At 37.7% G+C, this 21,473-nt stretch overlaps 1 protein-coding gene across 6 annotated transcripts in view; it reads left to right on the plus strand.

Moving 5' to 3' along the window:
* The window catches only part of Mapre2 (microtubule associated protein RP/EB family member 2), a 164,451-nt gene that overhangs the window by 99,557 nt on the left and 43,421 nt on the right, over positions 1–21,473 (plus strand). For all 6 annotated transcript variants that reach the window (XM_042675115.1, XM_042675114.1, XM_042675111.1 and 3 more), the window contains 2 exons: positions 12,909–13,054; positions 17,867–18,080. In XM_042675115.1, the coding sequence (XP_042531049.1) occupies positions 12,909–13,054; positions 17,867–18,080 (360 nt within the window). The remainder of the gene's footprint in view (positions 1–12,908; positions 13,055–17,866; positions 18,081–21,473) is intronic.

Genomic DNA, 21,473 nt, shown 5'->3' on the forward strand with positions numbered 1-21,473 from the left:
GGCTTATTGGTTTTTCATTGATTAATAAAAATGGTCACCTACAGATGGGAAGTTCATTTTGTAGTAGTGAACCATAAAAGTGAGATTAAAACGCTTGTGTCTAGGACTCAGGCATGAAGGTCTTAGTTCAAACCCCAGTACTGCAAATAATAACAACGACAACAACAACAATAATAATAAGGGGCTGGGAAGGTGGCTCAGTGGTAGAGCGCTTGCCTTGCATGCATGAGGCTCTAGGTTCAATTCCTCAGCACCACATAAGCAAAAAGAAAAAAGCCAGAAGTGGCGCTGTGGCTCAAGTGGTAGAGTACTAGCCTTGAGCTGAAGAGCTGAGGGACAGCGCCCAGGCCCAGAGTTCAGGCCCCACAACTGGACCAAAAATAAATAAATAAATAATAATAAAAGCAAAGTACAGGAAATGTGTGTCTTTTCAAACTCTTGCCTCTAACTCAAGCTTTTCATAATCAATTCTTCTGTTTTGATTTAGTCTTAACCTTTTCTGTCCATTAAAGTATAAAGATAATCCAAACAAATGCAATAATATGTAGAGAAATTTCCCTGATCATACAGTTTTCTGGAACTTTCTTTTTTTTATGACCCTAAGAAGAAAACTGAAATTTTCAGATTAGGTTTCATATGTACCTTTCTAACTTATAACAGGCTTTTTATGTCCCCTTTCCTTCACTGTCTGGAATGCCACATTCTAACTTTAGCTCTATTTTCGGACTCTAGCCTCTGGGACATCTCACTGTGAGTCAATATCAGGCTTCCTAGATGCCAGTAACATTTTGTACCAAGCACCATTCCTGCTCCAAGTGTCATTTCTACGTCTTCTACCTTTACTCCCCCCAACTCCAAAGCCAAATGTAATCACAGGAGATTCCCCATGTCACAGGGCTTGTTTTGGTAAAGTGTGGTGAGTGCATTACCTAGAAGGAAATCACTGGTGTTGGAAACTGGCTAGGAGGCTGAGCACTTAGCAATGGTTTATTGATTAGGAGATGAAAATTTGGCTCATTTTTCAAACCAACAAGGTAATTTCTTCATCTGCCATTTCTTTATTCCTTCAGTTCTCTGAATTGTTTTCCATCTCATTAGGCAAGTTTGTTTTTGCACTATCTTTCTTAAACATTAGAACTCAAATTTAAACCCTGATAAGTTATAGGGTAAGTGTGGTTTGATTAAAAACTGTAAGTGTACAACTTGCACTTGATGATGCTCTAGTTTTGTTCATTAAAGTATAAAAATAATGCAAAGCTGTAATGGTGAATTTCTATGAAAATCATTTTTTGCAAATTATACTCTTAAAAGGTCAGCTTTCAAAGTATATTTTGTATTTCTACATTGTGATCTCTAATTCTGTCTCTAAAATTTAATTTTTAATAAAAATATTGGTACCTAAATTTTAATCAAGGACTTTGGTATTTCGATTTTACCACATTAAAATTAATTAGGTACCGTGTGATTTTTTTGTTTCTTTGTATGCTCCTCCCCCATGGTATAACCGCTGTTCTTACTGTATTTGATGTCAGTGCCCTGCATCTTGTACATACACTTCTCTAATTTTGGGAGAGGAAGGGAAAAAACAAAATGCTTAAATAAGGATGCAGGTTGACCCATTATAACAATGAGATGTACAAGACACTATGTTGAAAAACGATTTGGGGTGGGGGAGTGTAGTGGAGGTGGGAGGGAAGGGATGGTAGGGGAAAAACAAAAGAGGAGGCAACAATGCTTGATAGGAAATGTACTCAATATCTTGCTCATATAACTGTATCCTCTCTGTACAGTATTTTTACAATAAAAACATATAAAAATTTAATTAGGTATTTATCAAATTAAACTGAACAGTAGAAGAAACAATTCTTCATTCTCCCATATGTTCTGTGAAGAAGCACTTTGCCATGCACTTGGTCAACTGATTTCAACCTGTGATCCGTTTTCAGGATAACGAGTTGTTCTACAAGTCTTTTAATACAGTTCAGATCTACATTTTAAAAGTACTCTAGGTTCTTCATTGTGGACAAAGAAAGCTGGCACCTTTTACTGCAGTCTGCTGCAGTCTTATAAGATTTTTTAAGGACTTCAAAAAAATGTTCGTAAAATACTAGGGGCATTTATCAGATGAAAGGTGGGATTTCACGAGGCCTATTTATTTATCTGCTGCTACTCTTTAAAAACATCCATCTGCCTGAATAATGATTGGTAGTTTATTACTTTTCTTATGAAAGAAGAGAGATGAGAATGTCCCTCGCCAGCTTACTTCATGTTGAAGGAAAGGATGGGGTGCTTTTCAGCACTTTGTGATTCACACAAGCCTGCTTCACATCTGCGGGTGTTGAAATCCTGGTTATGTTCCTTGTCTTCTGTGGTAGAGTCATTAGGAAAGCTACCTGTCTTAATGACTGACTTCAGGCTGTGAGTAGAAGTTCAGCTGAGGATCATGGGAGCCCAGAGAAACAATCTCTGTTGAAACCAAATTCCTGAGCCTCCTGATTTTTATTTTTGCCTTTGAGACTTGGGACAGGTGAGGTAAACTGTGTCCTAAGTTCACATGAGCAGCGTGAAATAACACTGTGGTAATTGAAGCTGTCAAGCTGCTTTTCATGCCAGGAATGTGAAAGATGACCATGAAAACAATACAGAGCTACAATTTATTTTTATCCTATTTTTGTTGGATTAGAACAATACAGTTGAACTTTGAGATTTTAAATTGCTTTCAGATGTTAATCTTTCAGAGTGTAGGAGAGATTTCTACTGATGGATTGGACACATATAATCCTGTGTTCACAGCCTCTCGTTAGTAAGCCTCAGTTTTCCAGAGGGATTGCTTCCTTCAGTATGAGATTTGGGTTTTGGTAACAGATGGCATTTTGCAGGGACATCAGTTCCAGGAATGCTAAGGATAAATGCAGAAGGAAAGCTGGAATGATTTTGTGATGATGGTGATGGTGAAAGATATTTTCATTATTAATATTCAGCTGTTGAAGATGGCAGAATAGTTATGGTATTCTGTATGTAAATGTCAGGTGCTCAAGAGAAGAGTGTGGAAATAGGTCAGCAATACCATGAACCTAATAAGGAGTTGGGATGAGGGGAGTACGCCTTCAGCTGTAAGCACATGCTAGTGACTCCTTGTATTAACGATGCCTAGAAGCTGGGGAATATCTTAGTCATATGAGAATGAAACAGAACTGTATCATAATTAACAGAAACCTCGAGTATCCCTTAAAAGAGAAGTTGGTGACAGTCTGAGAATTAGAGAATGGTCTAATTTTAGAGCTTAGAGTTCCATCCAACCCTGACATTTTGCACATAACACTGTTGGCTTAGAGGAGTGTGATGACACGGCATAGCCTATTTAAGTTGATGAACGCTAAGATCCAAGAGCCAACACTTCAGTTCTCTATCTCTCTCCCCTCCCTCATTGATATCAGCTTGAGAGAATATGCTTTATTACAAATAGTCTACCTGTTAGAGTTCCTATAATGAACGAATCCAGTAAATTAAGGGTGTGATTCTTTCTTGTAAACATTCATAGATACCAAACAAGGTCAGAGAAAGTGGAAAGTTGTCACTAAATCCCTCAGTAATACAGGCATTGCTGTACAATAGGTCTTTGGCCTGTGAGAAAATCAAATGAGTAATTTGAGTAGCTGTTTGTGGCAGAACCCAGTATGGTTAGATGTGTTGCATTTCTGGAAAACTGCTTTGAGATTTTATTTGACAGCAGTAGGACTGCATATTTGTATATGTGGTATGTGCACATGTAAAAGATATAAGATATATGAGAACAGTAAAATTAGAAATATAAAAAGCTTATTTTATATGTAACATGAAAGTCTTATGAGTATATACATGCATGTATATATGCATGAACAAATATATGTATGCATACACACACACACACACACACACACACACACACACACACACACACACATAAAATCACAGCATGTGCCAAGTCCCAGTGGTGACTCATACCTGTAATCCTAGCTACTTGGAAGGCTATAATGAGGACCATAGTTCAAAGTCATCCAGGCTAGAAAAATTTGCAAGACCCATTTTCCAGCCATAGCTGGGTATGGTAATATGGGCATTTCACTCTGGCTACAGTGGAGGCTGAGATCAGAAGGATTGTAGTTATAGGCAGCCCAGGCAGGAAAGTCTGTGAAACTACATGCAGGCTTGTCATCCCACCTATGACAGGAAGCCTAAAATAGGTGGATAGTGGTCAAGGCTTGTTCCCAGGAGATTCTTATCTAAAAAATAACCAATATGAGAAAGAGTTGGAGGCGTGGCTCAGTAATAGAGTGCCTGCCTAGCAAGTGCAAGGCTCTGAATGCAAGCCCCCAGTACTACCTAAAGAGCAACCACAATATTGGGCCAATCAGTAGCTATGTATTCACCCCTAGAGTTTACTGGAGTATTCTGCAGAATATAATTGGTTTCACTAACATCCATCCAAATGCTACATGTAGTTTCTTTTGTAATTCCTTTTAGCACTATTGTCTAAAAACAGAACAGAACAAAACAAACACCTTTTTTTTAAAAAAATCAAAGTCTTTTTAATAAGACATTAATAATAAATGCCTCATAAGGATACGTTGGTGTTTAGAATTATAAAAATAGATGTACAATCTTTAACAGATTTTATACAAATGTAGGTATTTTGTTTCTTCTATTTCTTACATGTACAATAAGTGTACTATTAAGTGATATATACTTTGAGAATTTCCTTTTAGAAATATACAATTATTCTGCTATTGCTCTTACTGTTGAACTGCTGAGATCTGGTGAAAATGAGATTGTCATATCATTCTTACCATCTTAGAGATAGTATTCTCCCAAACCATATACTCTCAAAGCTTTTGCATGTCATTGTTCATTTTTATCTCTGTCTTCCTCATACAGGACCCCAACTATTCAATTTGGACTCTTGTTTCCAAACTTGTGTCATTTTCATTTATAACAAAAACTTATAAAGTACTTTAATACTTTAGGTGCTATCATAGTATGGCACTGCAGAACACCAGAATCTCTTTATTTTGACTTACTTTCTGCATCTTGTTGACTTCCATAACTGCAGTATCACTTTGAGCTAATAGACTCAGCAAGCCTACTATAATCAACCTCTTGATAAACAGAACCTCCTCCATTTTGGATTGCTTTTATTTGAGCGCAATGTGTTACATTTAGCCTTTTGAACAAGCTTATTCTTTCATTTTCTGCAGATTTGGTCCCATGAATGGGACATTAAGCTTTTTAAAAAAATACTACCAAAAATCTTAAAGGAATATAGAGTTAACACTAATTATAATATTTATTACTTTGGGATTTAGTAATATTAGAATTTAGTAACATTTAATTACTTGCTAATCTTTATTGTAGTTCAGCTGCTACAACCCTCTCACCTTTACTCATTAACCACATATTTACTGAAATCTTCTTATGCCAAGTATTTACTACAGTAAATACTTAGATACAAAGGGAACCCAGACTGATAAGGTACAAGCATTCTTGGAATGCATATTCCATAGAAGATAAGCTACAAACCAGTCTGTGCATTAACAATAAAATTCTAAGACAAGATGAGGTGATAAAATACATTTATCTGATTGGGGAATGGGAAGGGGAATAACAAAATGGTGAAACAAGGACAAAGGGTGAACCAATACAGCAGTGATACTCACAAGATACGAGGTTGGAAATGAACTTTACATCTGGGGGGTGGGAAGGGATAGTGGGAGAAAAACAAAGGAGTGGGTAACAATGGTGGACAAGAAATGTCCACATTACCTTACTTATGTAACTGTAATCCCTCTGTATAGCACCTTTACAACAAAGTAAAATAAAATGTAAAAGAAAACAAAGTGACTGGAGGGCTACATTAGATGACATGGGAAGAGAAGTGATATCCAAGGAAGTAATATCTAAGCTTTGATCTGAATGGCAAGAAGAAAGTAGTCATGTGAAGATCTGGGTGACATGCTATGTGTAAAGGTCCTAATGCACGGGATAGCTGACCAAGTTGAAGTAGTCTAACAGGAACAATGAAGCCAGGGTGAAAAGAACTTCCTTAAGTTAAGGACAGTTGGCCCTCTCGAGAGGCACACAGAGACCTGGTCACAGGACATTATAAGCCATGGGAGAAGTTTGAATTTTATAGTGGTTTCACAGAAAACAACCCTAATATTCTTTGCAGGAATTTACATGGCCTGAATAACAGAAATTTTGGCACCATGTAATAAAAATTGGATAATAGGCAATATGCAGATCACATTATTGCAAGAATAAGAAAATAACCCCAAAGCCATAGACCTCTTGATAAACGTTCTGATTTGTGACTGGTTGAAACTTATTGGATGGGGAAAATGATTCCTAAATCTCCTAGTGACATCTGTTTTGTTTGATTAAAGAAAAGTGTAGATTTTTAAAAATGAGAGAATGCTCAACAATGTTAAATACAATTAAGAGGTTAAGTAGAATGGGGACAGAAAAGTAACCAATTTGATAGCAGAAGCTATAGATAATCCTGTGCAGAATGTGGTAAACTTGAAAGACTCTTGAATTGACATGGAAATAAATTGTATAGCAGATGAAATAATGGCAGTATAGAAGAAAGTTTATTGTGAAGAAGAGATAATAGTAGGTCAGGGATAATGTGGGACCAAGGAATATATTTGTTTTATTTTGTTAGAATCAGATGATTCAAGAGCATATTTGCACACATTAGATATAATTTATACACAGGGAAATTTACCTAACAAGTGAATAGATATAGCTACAGCAGCCATTCAATAAGAAGACAAGGAGTTGTGATTTGCAGCACAAATAGTGGGTTGACCTGTAGTTGCTGTTGTAGTTTTAGTGCCAAGGATTGAACTGAGCTAGCCAAGTGCTCTACCACTATGCAAGGATTGACTTTTGATAAGAACCAGAGTATAACAGCCTTATTCAAGTTATACCCTAAAAAGGTTTTGTCCCACTGTAGGAACCTTTGAAGACATTCTTAGTAGCAGTAATTAATTTCAAAATATTCTCTTATAATGAACTTGTGGCATGTCTCCTAAAAGATGCGGTGAGCCAGAAGTTAAAGCATATCCAAGTACACTTACCCAGATGCAACACAAGTCTTCAACATAATTCCACAGGTCAATTCTCAAGGATCTTTGACTCTTGAAACTACTATGACATAACACCTGAACATGTACCACTTACTGGAATGCTAATTGTGACACTTTTTCTTAGTGGTTTCTTAGTAGTTATTCCACATATTTGTTGTTCATGTGTTCTGAAATGCATAGGGCAGGTGTGTGAAAAGCTGAGGGTATAAAGGTAGTAAATTATGTAGTTAGGATTATAACCAAGCCTCTTTTTTAAAAAACAAAACCAAACAAAACTTTTGTGCTCAACCTTTAAAAAAAAGTGGAAAATTTCCCAATTTATTTTTAAAAGCTAAAAGAACTATGCTAAGAAAATAGAACAAAAGAACACAAAATTACGGACTGTCTTACCAATATGTATTGTAAAAATCATAAGCATTTGTGAATGTAAGCCATCACTGTAGTGGAAACATATACATCACAAAGTAGAACTTATTGGGGAATACAAACATGATTCAGCACTAGGAAATAATGGATATGATTGAGCATGTCAACGAATTAAATGAGAAAACATTTTTATGTTCTCCATGGTCATCAAAAAGATAGCTGATATAATTTAATATGCTGTCATTGTCTTGGAGTTTCTAGCCAAGGATAGAAGGCAAGAAAAAGAAACCAAAAGCATTAGAATAAATTATGCAAAGAAATTTGTAGGATACAAGATTGAAAAACCAACTATATTTCTATATTAGTTAGGAACAATCTGAAAAACTATGCATATTAAAATAACTTATAAAAGCATTAAAAAGCATATAAACCAGGCACTGATGGCTCATAGCGCTAATCCTAGCTTCTCAGGAGACTGAGATCTTAGGATGGTGGTTTGAAGCTAAGCCTGAGCAGGAAGGTTCTTGTGACTTATGTCCATTTAACCACCAGAAAGCTGGATGTGGAGTTTGGGCTCAAATAGTAGAGCACTATCCATGAACGGAAAAGCTCAGGGATAGTACATAGGCCCTGAGTTCAAACCCCAGGACCAGTACAAAACAAACACAAAACATATCAAGTAGTAAATATAAGAAAAGAAGTGCAAGCATTATTGCAAGAAATAAATAAAAAGACATGCCATGTTCATAATTGGAAGATCGAATATTATTAATGTACCAGAACTTTCCAAACTGGTTAATAGATTTCAGTGCAGTTCCTATCAAAATTTCAACTCCCTTTTAGTACAAGTTGAGAAATCCTAAGATTCATATAAAAATGCAAGGAACACAGAGTAGTTGAAATAATCTTAAGAAAGAAGAACAAAGTTAAAAGACTTCCTTTTCTTTTAAAAAATTACTGTAAAGGCACAGTGATCAAGACAGTGTGTGATTACCATAAGGATAGACACATCGATAGAATAGAATGGAAAGTCTAGCCAGGAAATAAAAAGCATGCATTTATGGCTAATTGATTTTCAACAGCATGCCAAGATAGTGTAGATAGGGTAGTCTTTTCAGAAATATTACTGAGATAGCAATATTCACATGCAAAATAATGAAGTTGGACTCAACCTTACATTGTCTATAAGAATTAACTCAAAGTGGATCTGGGAGGAGGAGGGGTCTCTAAAATGTAGCATGTAGCATGAAGCGTGCTTGAGACCCAGGGTCCAATCCCTGATACCGCCCAAGAGCAAAATAAAGGAGGGAGAAAGGAAGAGAATATTCTTAGAACTCAACAATAAAAAGATAGCTCAGTTTGAAAGTGTGCAAAGCTGGAAATCTCTTTGCACAGCTATTTAAAGATAATAAATTTAAAAAATTAAAAGTGTGCAAAGGAAGCCAGACACTGGTGGCTCACAGCTGGAGGTTGAGATCTGAGGCTTGCAGCTCAAAGCCAGCCCAGGCAGTAATGTCCATGAGACTCTTATCTCCAGTAGAACTACCAAAAAAGCCGAAGTGAAACTCTGTCTCAAGTGATAGAGTGCTAGCCTTGAGCAAAAAAAATCTCAGGGACAGTAGCTAGGCTCTGAGTTCAAGTCCCAGGACCGCCACTACCACCAACAAAAAAACAGTGTGTAAAGGATTTACACAGATATTTCTCCAGAGAAGATACACAAATGACCAGAACACATTAAAAAAGATGTTCAGTATCTTTAGTCGTTAGAGAAATCAACCTGGTTTCAATATGAGATTCTGTTTGCATACCCATTAGGAGAGCTAGAATCAAAATATTAGATAATAACAAGTATTGACAAAGATGTGGAGAAATTGAAGTCCTCATACATAGCTGTGGAAAAGAGCACCTGCTTTGGAAAATGGTTTGGCAAAATGTTGGACATATGGAAGTACCATATGACCCAGCAATTCCACTTGTAGGTATGTAGCCAAGGGAATTGAAAATGAGTCCACACCAGAATGTGTACAAAAATGTTCATAGCAGCATTACTCAAAATATGCCCATAGTAAAAACCCAGATGTCCACCAACTGAAAATTGGTCAATAAAATGTGATATATTTGTAGGATGGAATATTATCTATGAAAAGGAATAAAATTCTGATACATACTACAGAATGGATGAACCTTGAAAAAACTTTCCTGCATGAATCTATATACAATGGCCACATCTTATATGATTCAACTCATATAAAATGTGCAGAAAAGGTAAAGACTTAGTATCAGGAAGTAGATTAGTAGATTATATTTGTATATTGCTAGGGCCTAGGGGAAGAAGAGAATGTGGAGAGAGCATAAAGATTTGGGTTTTTTCTGTGATAATGAAAATCTTCCAGAATTATATAGTGGCAATGGTTGTGCAATTCTGTGAATAAATTAAGAATCATTAAATTGCATATCTTAAAAGATTGGACTTTATAATACATGAATTTTATCCAAAAGTTATTAAATAAAGAGTGAATAAATGACTTTTTAAAAAGCCATTATTTATATGTCATAGACAACAAACCCCCAAAATGGAAAAACAATACATATTATAATTCTTGAATAAAGAGGAAATTTGCACAATATTTCAGAATACGTGGTATAGAGTTTAGATAACTAAGGTTGTGGGACTATTAGAGAGTCAGACAAAAACAATTTAAGGTCTAGAAAGAGATTTAAGCACATGTATTAGGAAAATAATATTCTGTGTATTATTTATGTTACCATATATAACATAGTAATATATAAGTAAGGTAAAAATTAGTGCTCCTCATATCACAATCGAAGCCCAAATTCCCCACCCCCAAATGTGATAACCTGTCTGAAAAATAAGGAAAAAAGGTTGGGGGTGTCAATCAAGTGGTCCAGTGCCTTGCTAGCAAGCATAGTCCCTGAGTTCAAAACCCAGTATTCCTCCTCCCCCCCCCCCCCACCAAATGGTGTTTATCATGAAGAAATATACCCTGCCATGCTTTACCAGTTGGCAGTTGTGGTTGAAAACAGCATAAATTATTTCTGGCAATCTGAGTCACAAAGGCATTTACAGTAAAGATACTGATACCTCAGCATCAATGGAAAACCAAGCTCAGAAGATGAAGGAAGCATAGGCCCCTAAGGAGTTAGGAAAACATCCTCCAAAGGTCACTGGAATTAGGGGGATGTCCCCAGTCTGTTGTTGCTGCTCAGGATTGTAGACCTACTACTGACACCATGAATAACCTCTAATAGGATGTGTTTCTGCGACTCCTCCCTCTCAGAGACTGGGGCAGAGCTCAATCATGTTCTAGAAAGAGGAGTGTCCACCTTCAGCACTGGGGTAGGAGGAACACGCTGTAGCATCAATCAGGTAGGAAGAGAAAGAGCCAGAAATGACAGATTTCCACTAACATTTGGAATGATTAAAATTAGAACCATACTTTGTATCATAGACCAAAATAAATTCCACATGGGTTCAGAATTTAAATGTAAAACGTGAGATCATAAAAGTACTTAAAGAAACTACACATGAATATTGATGTGATCTTGGTGAGAGTAAGTTGCTAAGCATGATATAAATATCAGAAATCCATTAAAATATTGGTAGAGAATTAAACAACTCAGAAAGGAAATCCTGTTCTGTTAAGTTAAAAACAGAAGTTCAGGGCTGGAGGTATAGTTCAGTGGTAGAGTGCTTGCCTCGCATGCTCAGGCCCTGGGTTTGATCTCTAGTGTTATCAATTTTTAAAGAAAAAATATATTTGTATATATACCTCCAAAAAAGACTATAGAGTGTTATAGATAAAAAATAACCAGTGAAGATCTCTTGGATGATGACACTAGAGATGATTTTGCCTTCCTTCTCTCCTATATTGAAATAAATTGGCTCGCTAGCTGATTGGTTGGTTGGTTGGTTGGTTGGTTGGTTGGTTGGTTGGTTGGTTGGTTGGTGAGAATACAGTGTCAGGCTTCTCACAAGTAAATGTGAACATAACCTCACAGAGCAGGTAATGAGCCAGCATGTTTCCATACCTACCTGTGTAAGTGATGTTTACTAGAATTTGTTCCACTGGGTGACATTTTGAAAGGAAGATCTGAATCATTGAATGCCCCCAGTTCATGAGGTCTCTCTGTATCCCCCCCCCCCATGTTTATTTTGTTATACTGTGTTAGACCCATCTGCTTCATGAGAAACTCACCGTTTAGGATATTAGCATCTAAGAGGAAGACAGTCACAAAGACTGTAGATTTTTATTATGATTTATATCTCATCCTCATACCCCTACCTGTAAAACAGGCATTGTCTGGGAGTCCATCTCAGTAAAGTGTGCTCTTCTATATCTGTTGGGCATAAGGAATAGAGAGAGTCCTTCTATTGCCCACATAGGAGAAAAACTCACAGAAGCATCAACATAAAGGATGAGGAAAACCTTGCATGTTCCAGAAAGCCCACTCTGCACATGTAGAAACAGACTAAACAAGCTTGACACCGAAAATAATTTTAAAATGGCCACTTTTTCCTATTTTTGCCACTCAGTTACTTTTCTTCCTTGTTAAAGAATCATTGTGCCTTTGGATTCAGTCTGTCCTGTTAAGATGCAAATCAAGTAAACATGATCTTACTAGAGATTTCTAGTTGAAATGTTCATGTTTTAAAAGGCTTTTTAAAAAAAGTTTTTTCTATGACCATTTTCTCAGAGGACTCATTAAACATTCTTTTTCAGTCATAAACAGCATGATTCTGAACTTTTATACGTTTCATATTCTCCTTGTCTTCATGTTTCATGTTAATATCGGAACCCCATTGCTCTGGGCTGGAATTAAATTGCTGTGCCACTGTTTTGGATATTAGATGGCTTTGTATTACAGTTTTCACTGCAGTTATTTTGCAAGATGGAGTTAAAGTAGCTTGAGAATATGTATGGTGTTGAGCTACATATTTCTTGAGAAGTTTTGCAGTTCTCTCATGTTCTGTACTTTTCCCTTATTTATTTTGATGGCATGGAGCAGAATGATAGATAGGCAGAAGAAAAGCTGTTCCTTTTTTCTAGAAGATGCTTGGAAAAGTTACAATAACTCTTGTTTCCTTGGTATCCCCATATGAAGTTTTGTGCAATGGCTGTGGTGCTCCATGCATGTCTTACAAATCACAGCGGAAGTGGCAGGTGCTGCATTGTTGAGCATCCTCTGATACCCAGTCCTTGCAGATGAGGTGAGGTAGCTGGGTAGTGGGCAGGTGAGGTGTCACACTTCAGTGCAGTGGGGAGGGGAGCATGTGCAGCCGGAAGGGCTTGGTATCATGGTACCTCCAAGCCTGGTCATTTTCTACCGAGCTATCCTCCACTGCTTCTGGGCACAGCAAGACTTCATGCATGTACTTTTCTTGTCTCTTTCCAGGAGCAGCTTATTGCCAGTTCATGGACATGCTCTTTCCAGGCTGCATTAGTTTGAAGAAAGTAAAATTTCAAGCAAAATTGGAGCATGAGTATATTCATAATTTCAAACTTCTGCAAGCATCATTTAAGCGAATGAACGTTGATAAGGTATGAAATTCCCTTTTATCTCTATAAATCGAACTGTTCAAGCCAGGAGCCAGTGGGTCATGCCTGTAGTCCTACTTACCTAGGAGGCTGAGATCTGAGGATCATGGTTCAAAGCCAGCCTGGTCAGGAAAATTGGGGAGGCTCCTTATCACCATTTAATAATAATAATAATAATAGGAACTGAAATTGTGGCTCACGTGGTAGAGTACTAGCTTTGAGCATAAAAGCTCAGAGACAGCTCCCCAGGCCCTGAATTCAAGCCTCAGAACTCACACCAAAAAAATTAAATAAATAAAATGCACTTTTCTTTAGAATTGTTTTCTGTCAGAAATCTATAAACTTGTAAATGGGAATATCTCTTGATATCTCAACAAATTGGGGTCTGTAAAGCATCAATCCTAACTTCCCATATTTGGATGAAGTTTTAATTTAAAGAGATTGTCTAAACTTGCAACCATTTGACTAAAAACTTTTAACAGGAATTATAAGTGTTTAAACATTAATAGCTATGTTTACTATTGCAGATGAGAAATTTTTATGTTTTCCAGATGTTTCTGTGGTTCTTTGTATATTTTGTTCCAGGGAAAAACATCTTACTGTGGAACAGCATGATTCTCAGTCCCAGCTCATTATGGAACAAGTTACTTGAATTCTTTTACCCTGAGTTTACTCATCTATAAAAGAAGTCTAGAAATGTCTTGCTCATAGTTATGAAGTTGAAATGAAGGAATGCATGTAAAACTGTCCAGTACAAGCCAGGCACTGTGGCTTATGTCTGTAATCCTAGCTATTCATGAGGCTGAGATCTAAGGATCACTGTTTGAAGCCAGCCTAAGCAGAAATGTCCATGAGACTCATCTCCAATTAACTACACACAAAGAAAAGATGGAAGTAGAGCTGTAGCTCAAATGGTAAAGTGCAGCCTTGAGGAAAAAAAGCTCAGGGACAGTGCCCAGGTCTCTCTCTCTCTCTCTCTCTCTCTCTCTCTCACACACACACACACACACACACACACACACACACACACACACACATACAAAATGACCAGCACAACAGCTGGGCACTAGTAGCTCATGCTGTCATCCTAGCTACTCAGAAGGCTGAAAATTGCTAGGGTCCATCTCTAAACTTAACCAGCAAAAAGCTGGGCTGGAGGTATGTCTCAAATAGTAGAATGTTAACTCAGCAAGTAAGCTGAGCAAGCATGAGACCTTGATTCAGGCCCCAGTACTGGAGGAAAATACGTTTCCAGCATTGTAAATACCCTCAGATTCTCAATATTGGTTCATAAATTTCCCTTTTCCCTCTTTGAATTTTCTTAATTTTATCCTAGAATGATTCACCTGGAGTTAAATGCTGGAGTCCTTTATCCACTATAAGAAACTATTACCTAAAACTAATCAATCTCTTTTCTGCCTATGGACTGCTATTCAGATGTATGCTTATTAATTCACATTCTTTATGTAGGGTATGTCTCTTTGAATAAACTTAGAAGAGCTTTCTTTGTAATAAATTGATTATAGCAGTAATACATAGAATACTAAGCTATAAGAGAGAGGCATTAAATGGAAAAAGAGTTGGTGAAATATCTATATTGAGAGTGGCACTGAGATTTTAACTCAGTCCCTTACACTTGCAAGGCAGTTATTCTATCATATGAGTCATACCTAAGCCCTTTTGTAATTCAGTTATTTTTTAATTTTGTCTTGCTTTTTGCCTGGACTGTTCTGGAACAGGCACGTACTACCATGCTCAGCCTTTTCTGTTGAGATCGGAGTCTCACAAACTATTCCCTCCCTCCTCTGGTTGGAACTGTGATCTTCCTGACATTAGCCTCATAAATTGCTAGGATTAAAGGTGTGAGCCACCAGGCACAGCTATATTTTTTACAGGCACAGCTATATTTTTTATTTAATACAGTTTTTTTCCTTCTAAGTAAATGCATTCTTATCAAAATATTAAATCTGGCCAAACATTCTCAGAATTTTTATTTCAAATTGTGTAGTCTTGAGCCTGATGGTTCGTACCTGTAGTTCAGCTATTCTGGAGTCTGAGGCAGGATGATCACTAAGCCCACGAGTTTGAGACGAACCTTAGAAGCATAGCAATATTCTAATACAATAAAATATACTTTCTTTATCACACCTTAGCCTTTTACAATGCTAATTTCCAGTTAGCTGTTAAGATATATATTCAAAACCAGATTCTTTCTCATTTTATGAGTCAATAGTGCTTCTTTTGTCTTTTTCAACTTCCTATCTATGCTTCTACATTTGAAAAAATGAAACGCTTGTCCATAGGTGTATTGAAGGCACTACTGTATGTCAAATGAATTTATCTGTATGTCTAGTAATAATATGTATACAAGAGGACGGATGAACAGTTGTTAAGCATGTCAAAGAAAAAGTCTTGCAGTACTGAGCCTGGCCTCAGTACCCTTGTGGCTCCTCTCGCTTTCAATTGCCATGAGATGATGCTGTGTAGTCCTCTTATATCTGTCACAGCCCAAAGAGTATAACAAGACCCTTTCTGTGCAAAGTTTTGTTTGCCACCTCAGCTTTGGAACTTAGACCCCTGAAACGTAACATTCCTACAGAGAATGTGAGATTAAGTCAACAGAAGCAAGTGCATTTTGCCAGGTGCTGGTGGCTCACATCTATAATCCTAGCTACTCAGGAGGCTGAAAGCAGGATTAAGGTTGGAGGCCAGCCTGATATGAAAAGTCCAGAAGATTCCCATCTCCAAAATAACCAGCAAGAAATAGGACTGAACACACAGTTCAAGTGATAGAGCATCAATAGCAAGCAAGAGGCCCTGATTCAAATCCTGGTATTGCCAAAAATTTTGAGAAGAAACAGCCACCTTTTAGTTGTTCACATACCACATCATCTAAAACTATAAATTTCCATGCCTTGCACAAAAAGTATATTCGGCTGTTTATGCAATAAGAAGCACTATACTGTCACTTTCTAGTAATCATAAATAAATAAACAAAACTTAGAAGATAAAAAAGTAAGTTAATATTACAATGAAAAGTCAGTTGAGGGCTGTAAAGGTAGTTCAGTGGGAGAGTGCTTGCCTTCATTCATGAAGCCCAGGGTTCAATTCCTTAGCACCACATAAGCAGAAAAAGCCAGAAGTGGCACTTGACTCAAATGGTAGAGCGCTAGCCTTGAGCTGAAGTGCTGAGGGACAGCCCCCAGGCCCAGAGTTCAGGCCCCCATGATAGAACAAACAAACAAAAACAAAAATCTGTGTCAGAAATTCTTCCAGAGAAAGAAAGGAAATATCAACACCAAAGTCTCTAGTACCAGAAGAACCTTTATGAGAAATATGGTTCTTTTCAAAAGCCTGCTTCTTTTTATTTTGTTCTGTACTTGGTTTCTTTTCTCTTTTAACTGCAAAAAAAGGAAAAATTTCTTACTAATAATTTACCTTTATGGCTCACTAAAAATGCTTCCATTGCCTTTTCTCTTTCGGTTGACATTGATGTTTACAGTCTTTCTGCAGTTTCTAAGTGGTTCTGTTGATGCATTTTAGGACATTGATGGCATAGAGATCCAGAGATGGCAAAGCATTGCTGCAAGTGGAATTCATGCAGCTTTCATTCACATGTCACACAGGGATGTCTGGTGCCCAGGGCACTGGGTTTCTCACTAAGTCTCATACTTACACATTTACAACCTCACCCCTTGGTTTGTTCACTCTCTCATGGTAGAATCCCTATCCAGCAGTGAAGTAAAGTCTAGTAATAGTGCAGTTTGGGGAGTTCATTACCTTTCCATTTTCTTTTGAAAATAGTGGCCTGATCAATTTCAGCTAAGTAATCCAACCCCATTTTTTTCTTGGTCATAATTCCAATGCCTTCCCATATTAATGTCAGCCACCTATCGGGAATACTTATAGAGCCTTCTGGTTGAAGTGGGCGAGGTTACCCCATGAAATGCTTAGCTTCCTGTCTTGGGAACCCATGTGAATGTTGTGTGCCTTGTCCCCCCAGGCACCTCTCCCCAGCCCCTAGACAGCCTGCAGCTCTTTCCCTCTCCATTCTCAGGGAGCTATGTTTCTGGGTGGTCCAAGAATTTCTGGGCCCTGGATTGAGGTTAGTTGTTTTCATACTTGTCTTTTTATATTGTAAATAAGCTCTGGGAAAGCTCATTTTGTTTCATAGGAACCATTGGCTTGGTATCCATTTGTATTGACTTGAATCTTATTCATTGGTACTCTCTAGTAATTATAATCCTTAGAAGCATTTACTCCAATACAACTGAGTCAAGTGTGACTAATAGGAAAAGCCATCAATCTTGAAACAGTATAACCTCCCAGGCCTGTGTCTGTATGGGAGATGCTTTAACAATAAGAATTCTATAAGCTCCTCTTTTATTCTTTTTCTTTTCTTTTCTAAATGATTTGTTTGATTTTATTTGCTTTTTTTTTTTTTTTTAATGAGAGAGGGCCTCACTGTTTGTAACCCAGGCTGTCCTCAAACTCAAAATCCTCCTGCCTCAGCAGCGTAAGTGTTAGGACTATAGGTGTGTACCACCATACCTGGCAGATCAGTCCCTCTCAACAGAAAAGAACATATCATTTTTTAGTTCAGAAGCATTAAATATTCCTAGACACCCAACTATGTGGTTCTTGGATAAGTTCTTTCACCATATTACATGAAAAAGATCATGTTAATTCTAGTGTACACCTCTCTGAGAAGGAGAGCGTGAATTGCAGGCAAGTGGGAATATTTAGAGGAGCAATAGAGTTGTATTAAATACCAGCAAGCCTTAGGCTCATGGCTCACGCTCATTTCCCTTGCAGGTGATTCCAGTGGAGAAGCTAGTGAAAGGACGTTTCCAGGACAACCTGGATTTTATTCAGTGGTTTAAGAAATTCTACGATGCTAACTACGATGGGAAGGAATATGACCCTGTGGAGGCTCGACAAGGGCAAGATGCAATTCCTCCCCCTGACCCTGGCGAACAGATTTTCAACCTTCCCAAGAAGTCTCACCATGCAAACTCCCCCACAGCAGGTATTGTCACAGTGAAATCAAGGAATCACCTCCATTGTAAAAAAATGTGAAACTGGTTCACTTCACACCCTCCTGCATTTCACTGTGTTTGTGATTTGATTCTTCACAGTCGTCAATGTTTTAATGCCTTAGAATGCTTTTTATTATAGTCTGTGTGACCACACTAATCTTCCTATGGCCCATTTGTCATACATCTAATGATCTTGATTTAAACTACTAAGAAAAAAAGGGAGGGGGGCTAGGAAGGTGGCTCAGTGGTAGAGTGCTTGCCTCGCATGCATGAGGCACCACATAAACAGAAAAGGCCACAAGTGGCATTGTGAATCAAGTGGTAGAGTACTAGGCTTGAGCTAAAGAGCTGAGGGACAGCACCCAGACCCAGAGTTTAAGCCCCACAACTGACAAAAAAAAAAAGGCAGATATTACAGAAAGTTTACTAAAAAGAATACATCTAGTTTCTCTGAGAAAATTCAAGTAGTCTTGTTTAGATTTTGCCTGAAATATTTTTACTGGTGGTATAGCCCATAATATGAATTGATTTATGAAGTTAAATCTCAATCATTACTTCTCATCCGTCAAAGGAATTGTATGATCTGTATATCTTGTCTCCAAGTAAAATGGAATGATATCTCATTTAGTGAAGTCATTGAGGATAAATACCCAGAGCTTCAGTTTTTTTTTAATTTTTAAATTTTTTTTAACTTTAAAAATAGACTCCCTAAAATATATTATAAATATCCTTTCCATAAAAAAGCAGACTTTGCTAACTAAAACATGTTCTTCTGGAACTGTCACTATTCTAAACACCAGTTGGATACTGGAAAGTTAAACAGTGAAAGTTCTAGAGCCATTTGTTTCAATTCCAAGTGTAGAGCCCATTGTTCAAACCTATAAAATCAGTTCCCTATTCAAATCTCTTATTTATACCCTGCCCAGAATCAGGACGGGAGAGAAATGGTTAATAGCACCACTTGGGTATGAATAACTGTATAACTGTTGTTTTCCTTACTGTTACTAAACCTTTTTCTGCTAAGCACCAGTTGCTCACACCTCTATTCCTAGCTACTCAGGAGATTGACATCTGAGAATCACAGTTTGAAACCAGACTGAGTGGGAAAGTCTGTGAAACTCTACTCTCCAATTACCCACCAGAAAACCTCAAGTGGTCCTGTGGCTTAGGGATAGCACCCAGGTTCTGAGTTCAAGCCCCACAACTGACAAAAAAAAAAAGAAGAAGGAGCCTTTTTCCCCATTTATTTCTGTATTGATAGGCATAGTTCAGGAAAACTGAGACTACTGTCAATCTGGCATTTTAAAAGTATTAAAATACTTCAAAAGTATTTATTTTAAAATATAGTTTTAAAAATAACAGGATTGATAAATGTATTTGCCAGCATTTTAGATGCATTTTTATTCATTTGGATTAGTTAAAATGGGGATAGATAGATAAGCCAGGAAGATATATAAAAGATAAAATAAGTTGGATATTAGTAATGGTAGATACTGATATGAAAGGAAGGAAAGTGTTAAGAATGACTTCTTGGTTTGTCTCACACACTTGGAAGGATGGGGATATTGTTCAGGAAAGAAAACCAGATTTGGAAAGAAATCTCAAGTTTGTCTTGACAGATCGAGCTGGAAATTTCTTTGCATCATCTAGGAGGAAATCTAAGTTGACAATTTATGGGTATTGTGCATGTGTGCCCGTGTACACATAGTGGAGTGTGGCTCTGAAAGTATGGAACTGGAGGGAAAAATTGAATACAGTCTCTAAAAAGGAAGAGCCTTAGCTAGGCAACAGTGGAGCATGCCTATGATCTTAGCTACTCGGGAGGCTGAGATCTGGGGATCGTGTTTTGAAGCCAGTCGGGACAGAAAAGTTTGTGAGACTCTTTATCTTCAATTAGCCACCAAAAAGCCAGCAGTGGAGCTGTGGCTCAAGTGGTTAAACACTAGCCTTGATTTAAAAGGCTTAGAGATCAGACCACCCCTAGGCCCCGAGTTTAAGCCCCAAAGCACTGGGGGGCGGGGAGGGGAGGGCTGGGGAGTGGGAATCTTGAACTCTGACTACCATAGCTAACAAGAGAGGGAACAGCTTGTCTGGGAAGATTAGGAAGATTAGAGGAAACTGGGGAGTGATGTGTCAGGAAAGCAAAAAGAAGGAAGCAAAATAATCCTCCAGTCTCTGAATCTACTGAGAATTCATGTACCATGAGGTCTGTTGGAGTCCATTGGATTGCACCGTGTGGAAGTGATTCAGTAGAAAGATTCAGTAGAATGGGTGATCTCTGTAGAAAAGAAAACTAAGATCTTTGAGAATCCATACATACATGTAAGGAGAAAGCAGGGAAAGCAAGGTTAAGAGAAAAGATGAAGATCCAAAAGAAAGCCAGAAAGAGAAGGGAAGAGGAAAGGCAAAAGGCAAGGGAAAAGAGAAGTAAGAAAAACAGGAGACAAAAAAGAAAACCAGAGCGAACAGGAAGGGAAGAGAAGAAGGAAAAAAAATGAAAGAAAACCAGGATACCTCAGTAACAGAGAACAAACAGTAGGAAACTTCTAGGAAGAGGGTGGCCAACAGTGCTGCATATTAATTATGGAAATATGAAAGTGGATGAATCCTTAAAATAGGTCAAGGAAATCTGATTCCTAGGGGATGATTAATAGTCCTTCAGAGAACTGGTCCAGTAAGATGCTGAGAGCTTACCCCTGGTTGTAGCAATTTGCCATGAGGATTACAACAGTGACAGAGTAGGAGTAGATTCAGCCTTTCACAAATTTGTCATGGAATTATTAAAGAGAGTAAGAACGTTTTACTATAGGAAAAAGAACAAATTCAAGAAGTGAGATTGAGATTGGGAGGAAAATGGTGTTTATCTGCTTCAGTTTGGTTTTTGGAAAGAAAAAATTATCAAGACTTATAAGATGGGAGAGAAATCCATGGAGAAACAATAATTGAAAATACAAAAAGAAAGAAAGTTGGGGGTGGAGAAACTAGAGGAACATATACTGAAGCAAGAAGGAGAAAATGAGGCCAGAGGGTTAAAGAGAAGATTTTCTTTTGTCCCCAGAGCAGAAGTGATGGGAAATATTTGTTTAAACACACACACACATACACGGGCTGGGAATGTGGCATAGTGGTAGAGTGCTTGCCTCATATGCATGAAGCCCTGGGTTCAATTCCTCAATACCACATAACCAGAAAAAGCACCACCAGAAGTGGTGCTGTGGCTCAAGTGGTAGAATGCTAGCCTTGAGCAAAAGAGGCTCAGGGACAGTGCCAGGCCCTGAGTTCAAGCCCCAAGACTGGCCAGAAAAAAAAAACCAACTCTGAAGTTTGGAAAGGAAAAATTCATATAGTCAAGTTGGCCATGTGCTTTAATTACAGTACCTTTT

Source organism: Dipodomys spectabilis, unplaced genomic scaffold (assembly GCF_019054845.1).
Source record: "Dipodomys spectabilis isolate Male_0828 unplaced genomic scaffold, ASM1905484v1 ptg000024l, whole genome shotgun sequence".
NCBI lineage: Eukaryota > Metazoa > Chordata > Mammalia > Rodentia > Heteromyidae > Dipodomys > Dipodomys spectabilis.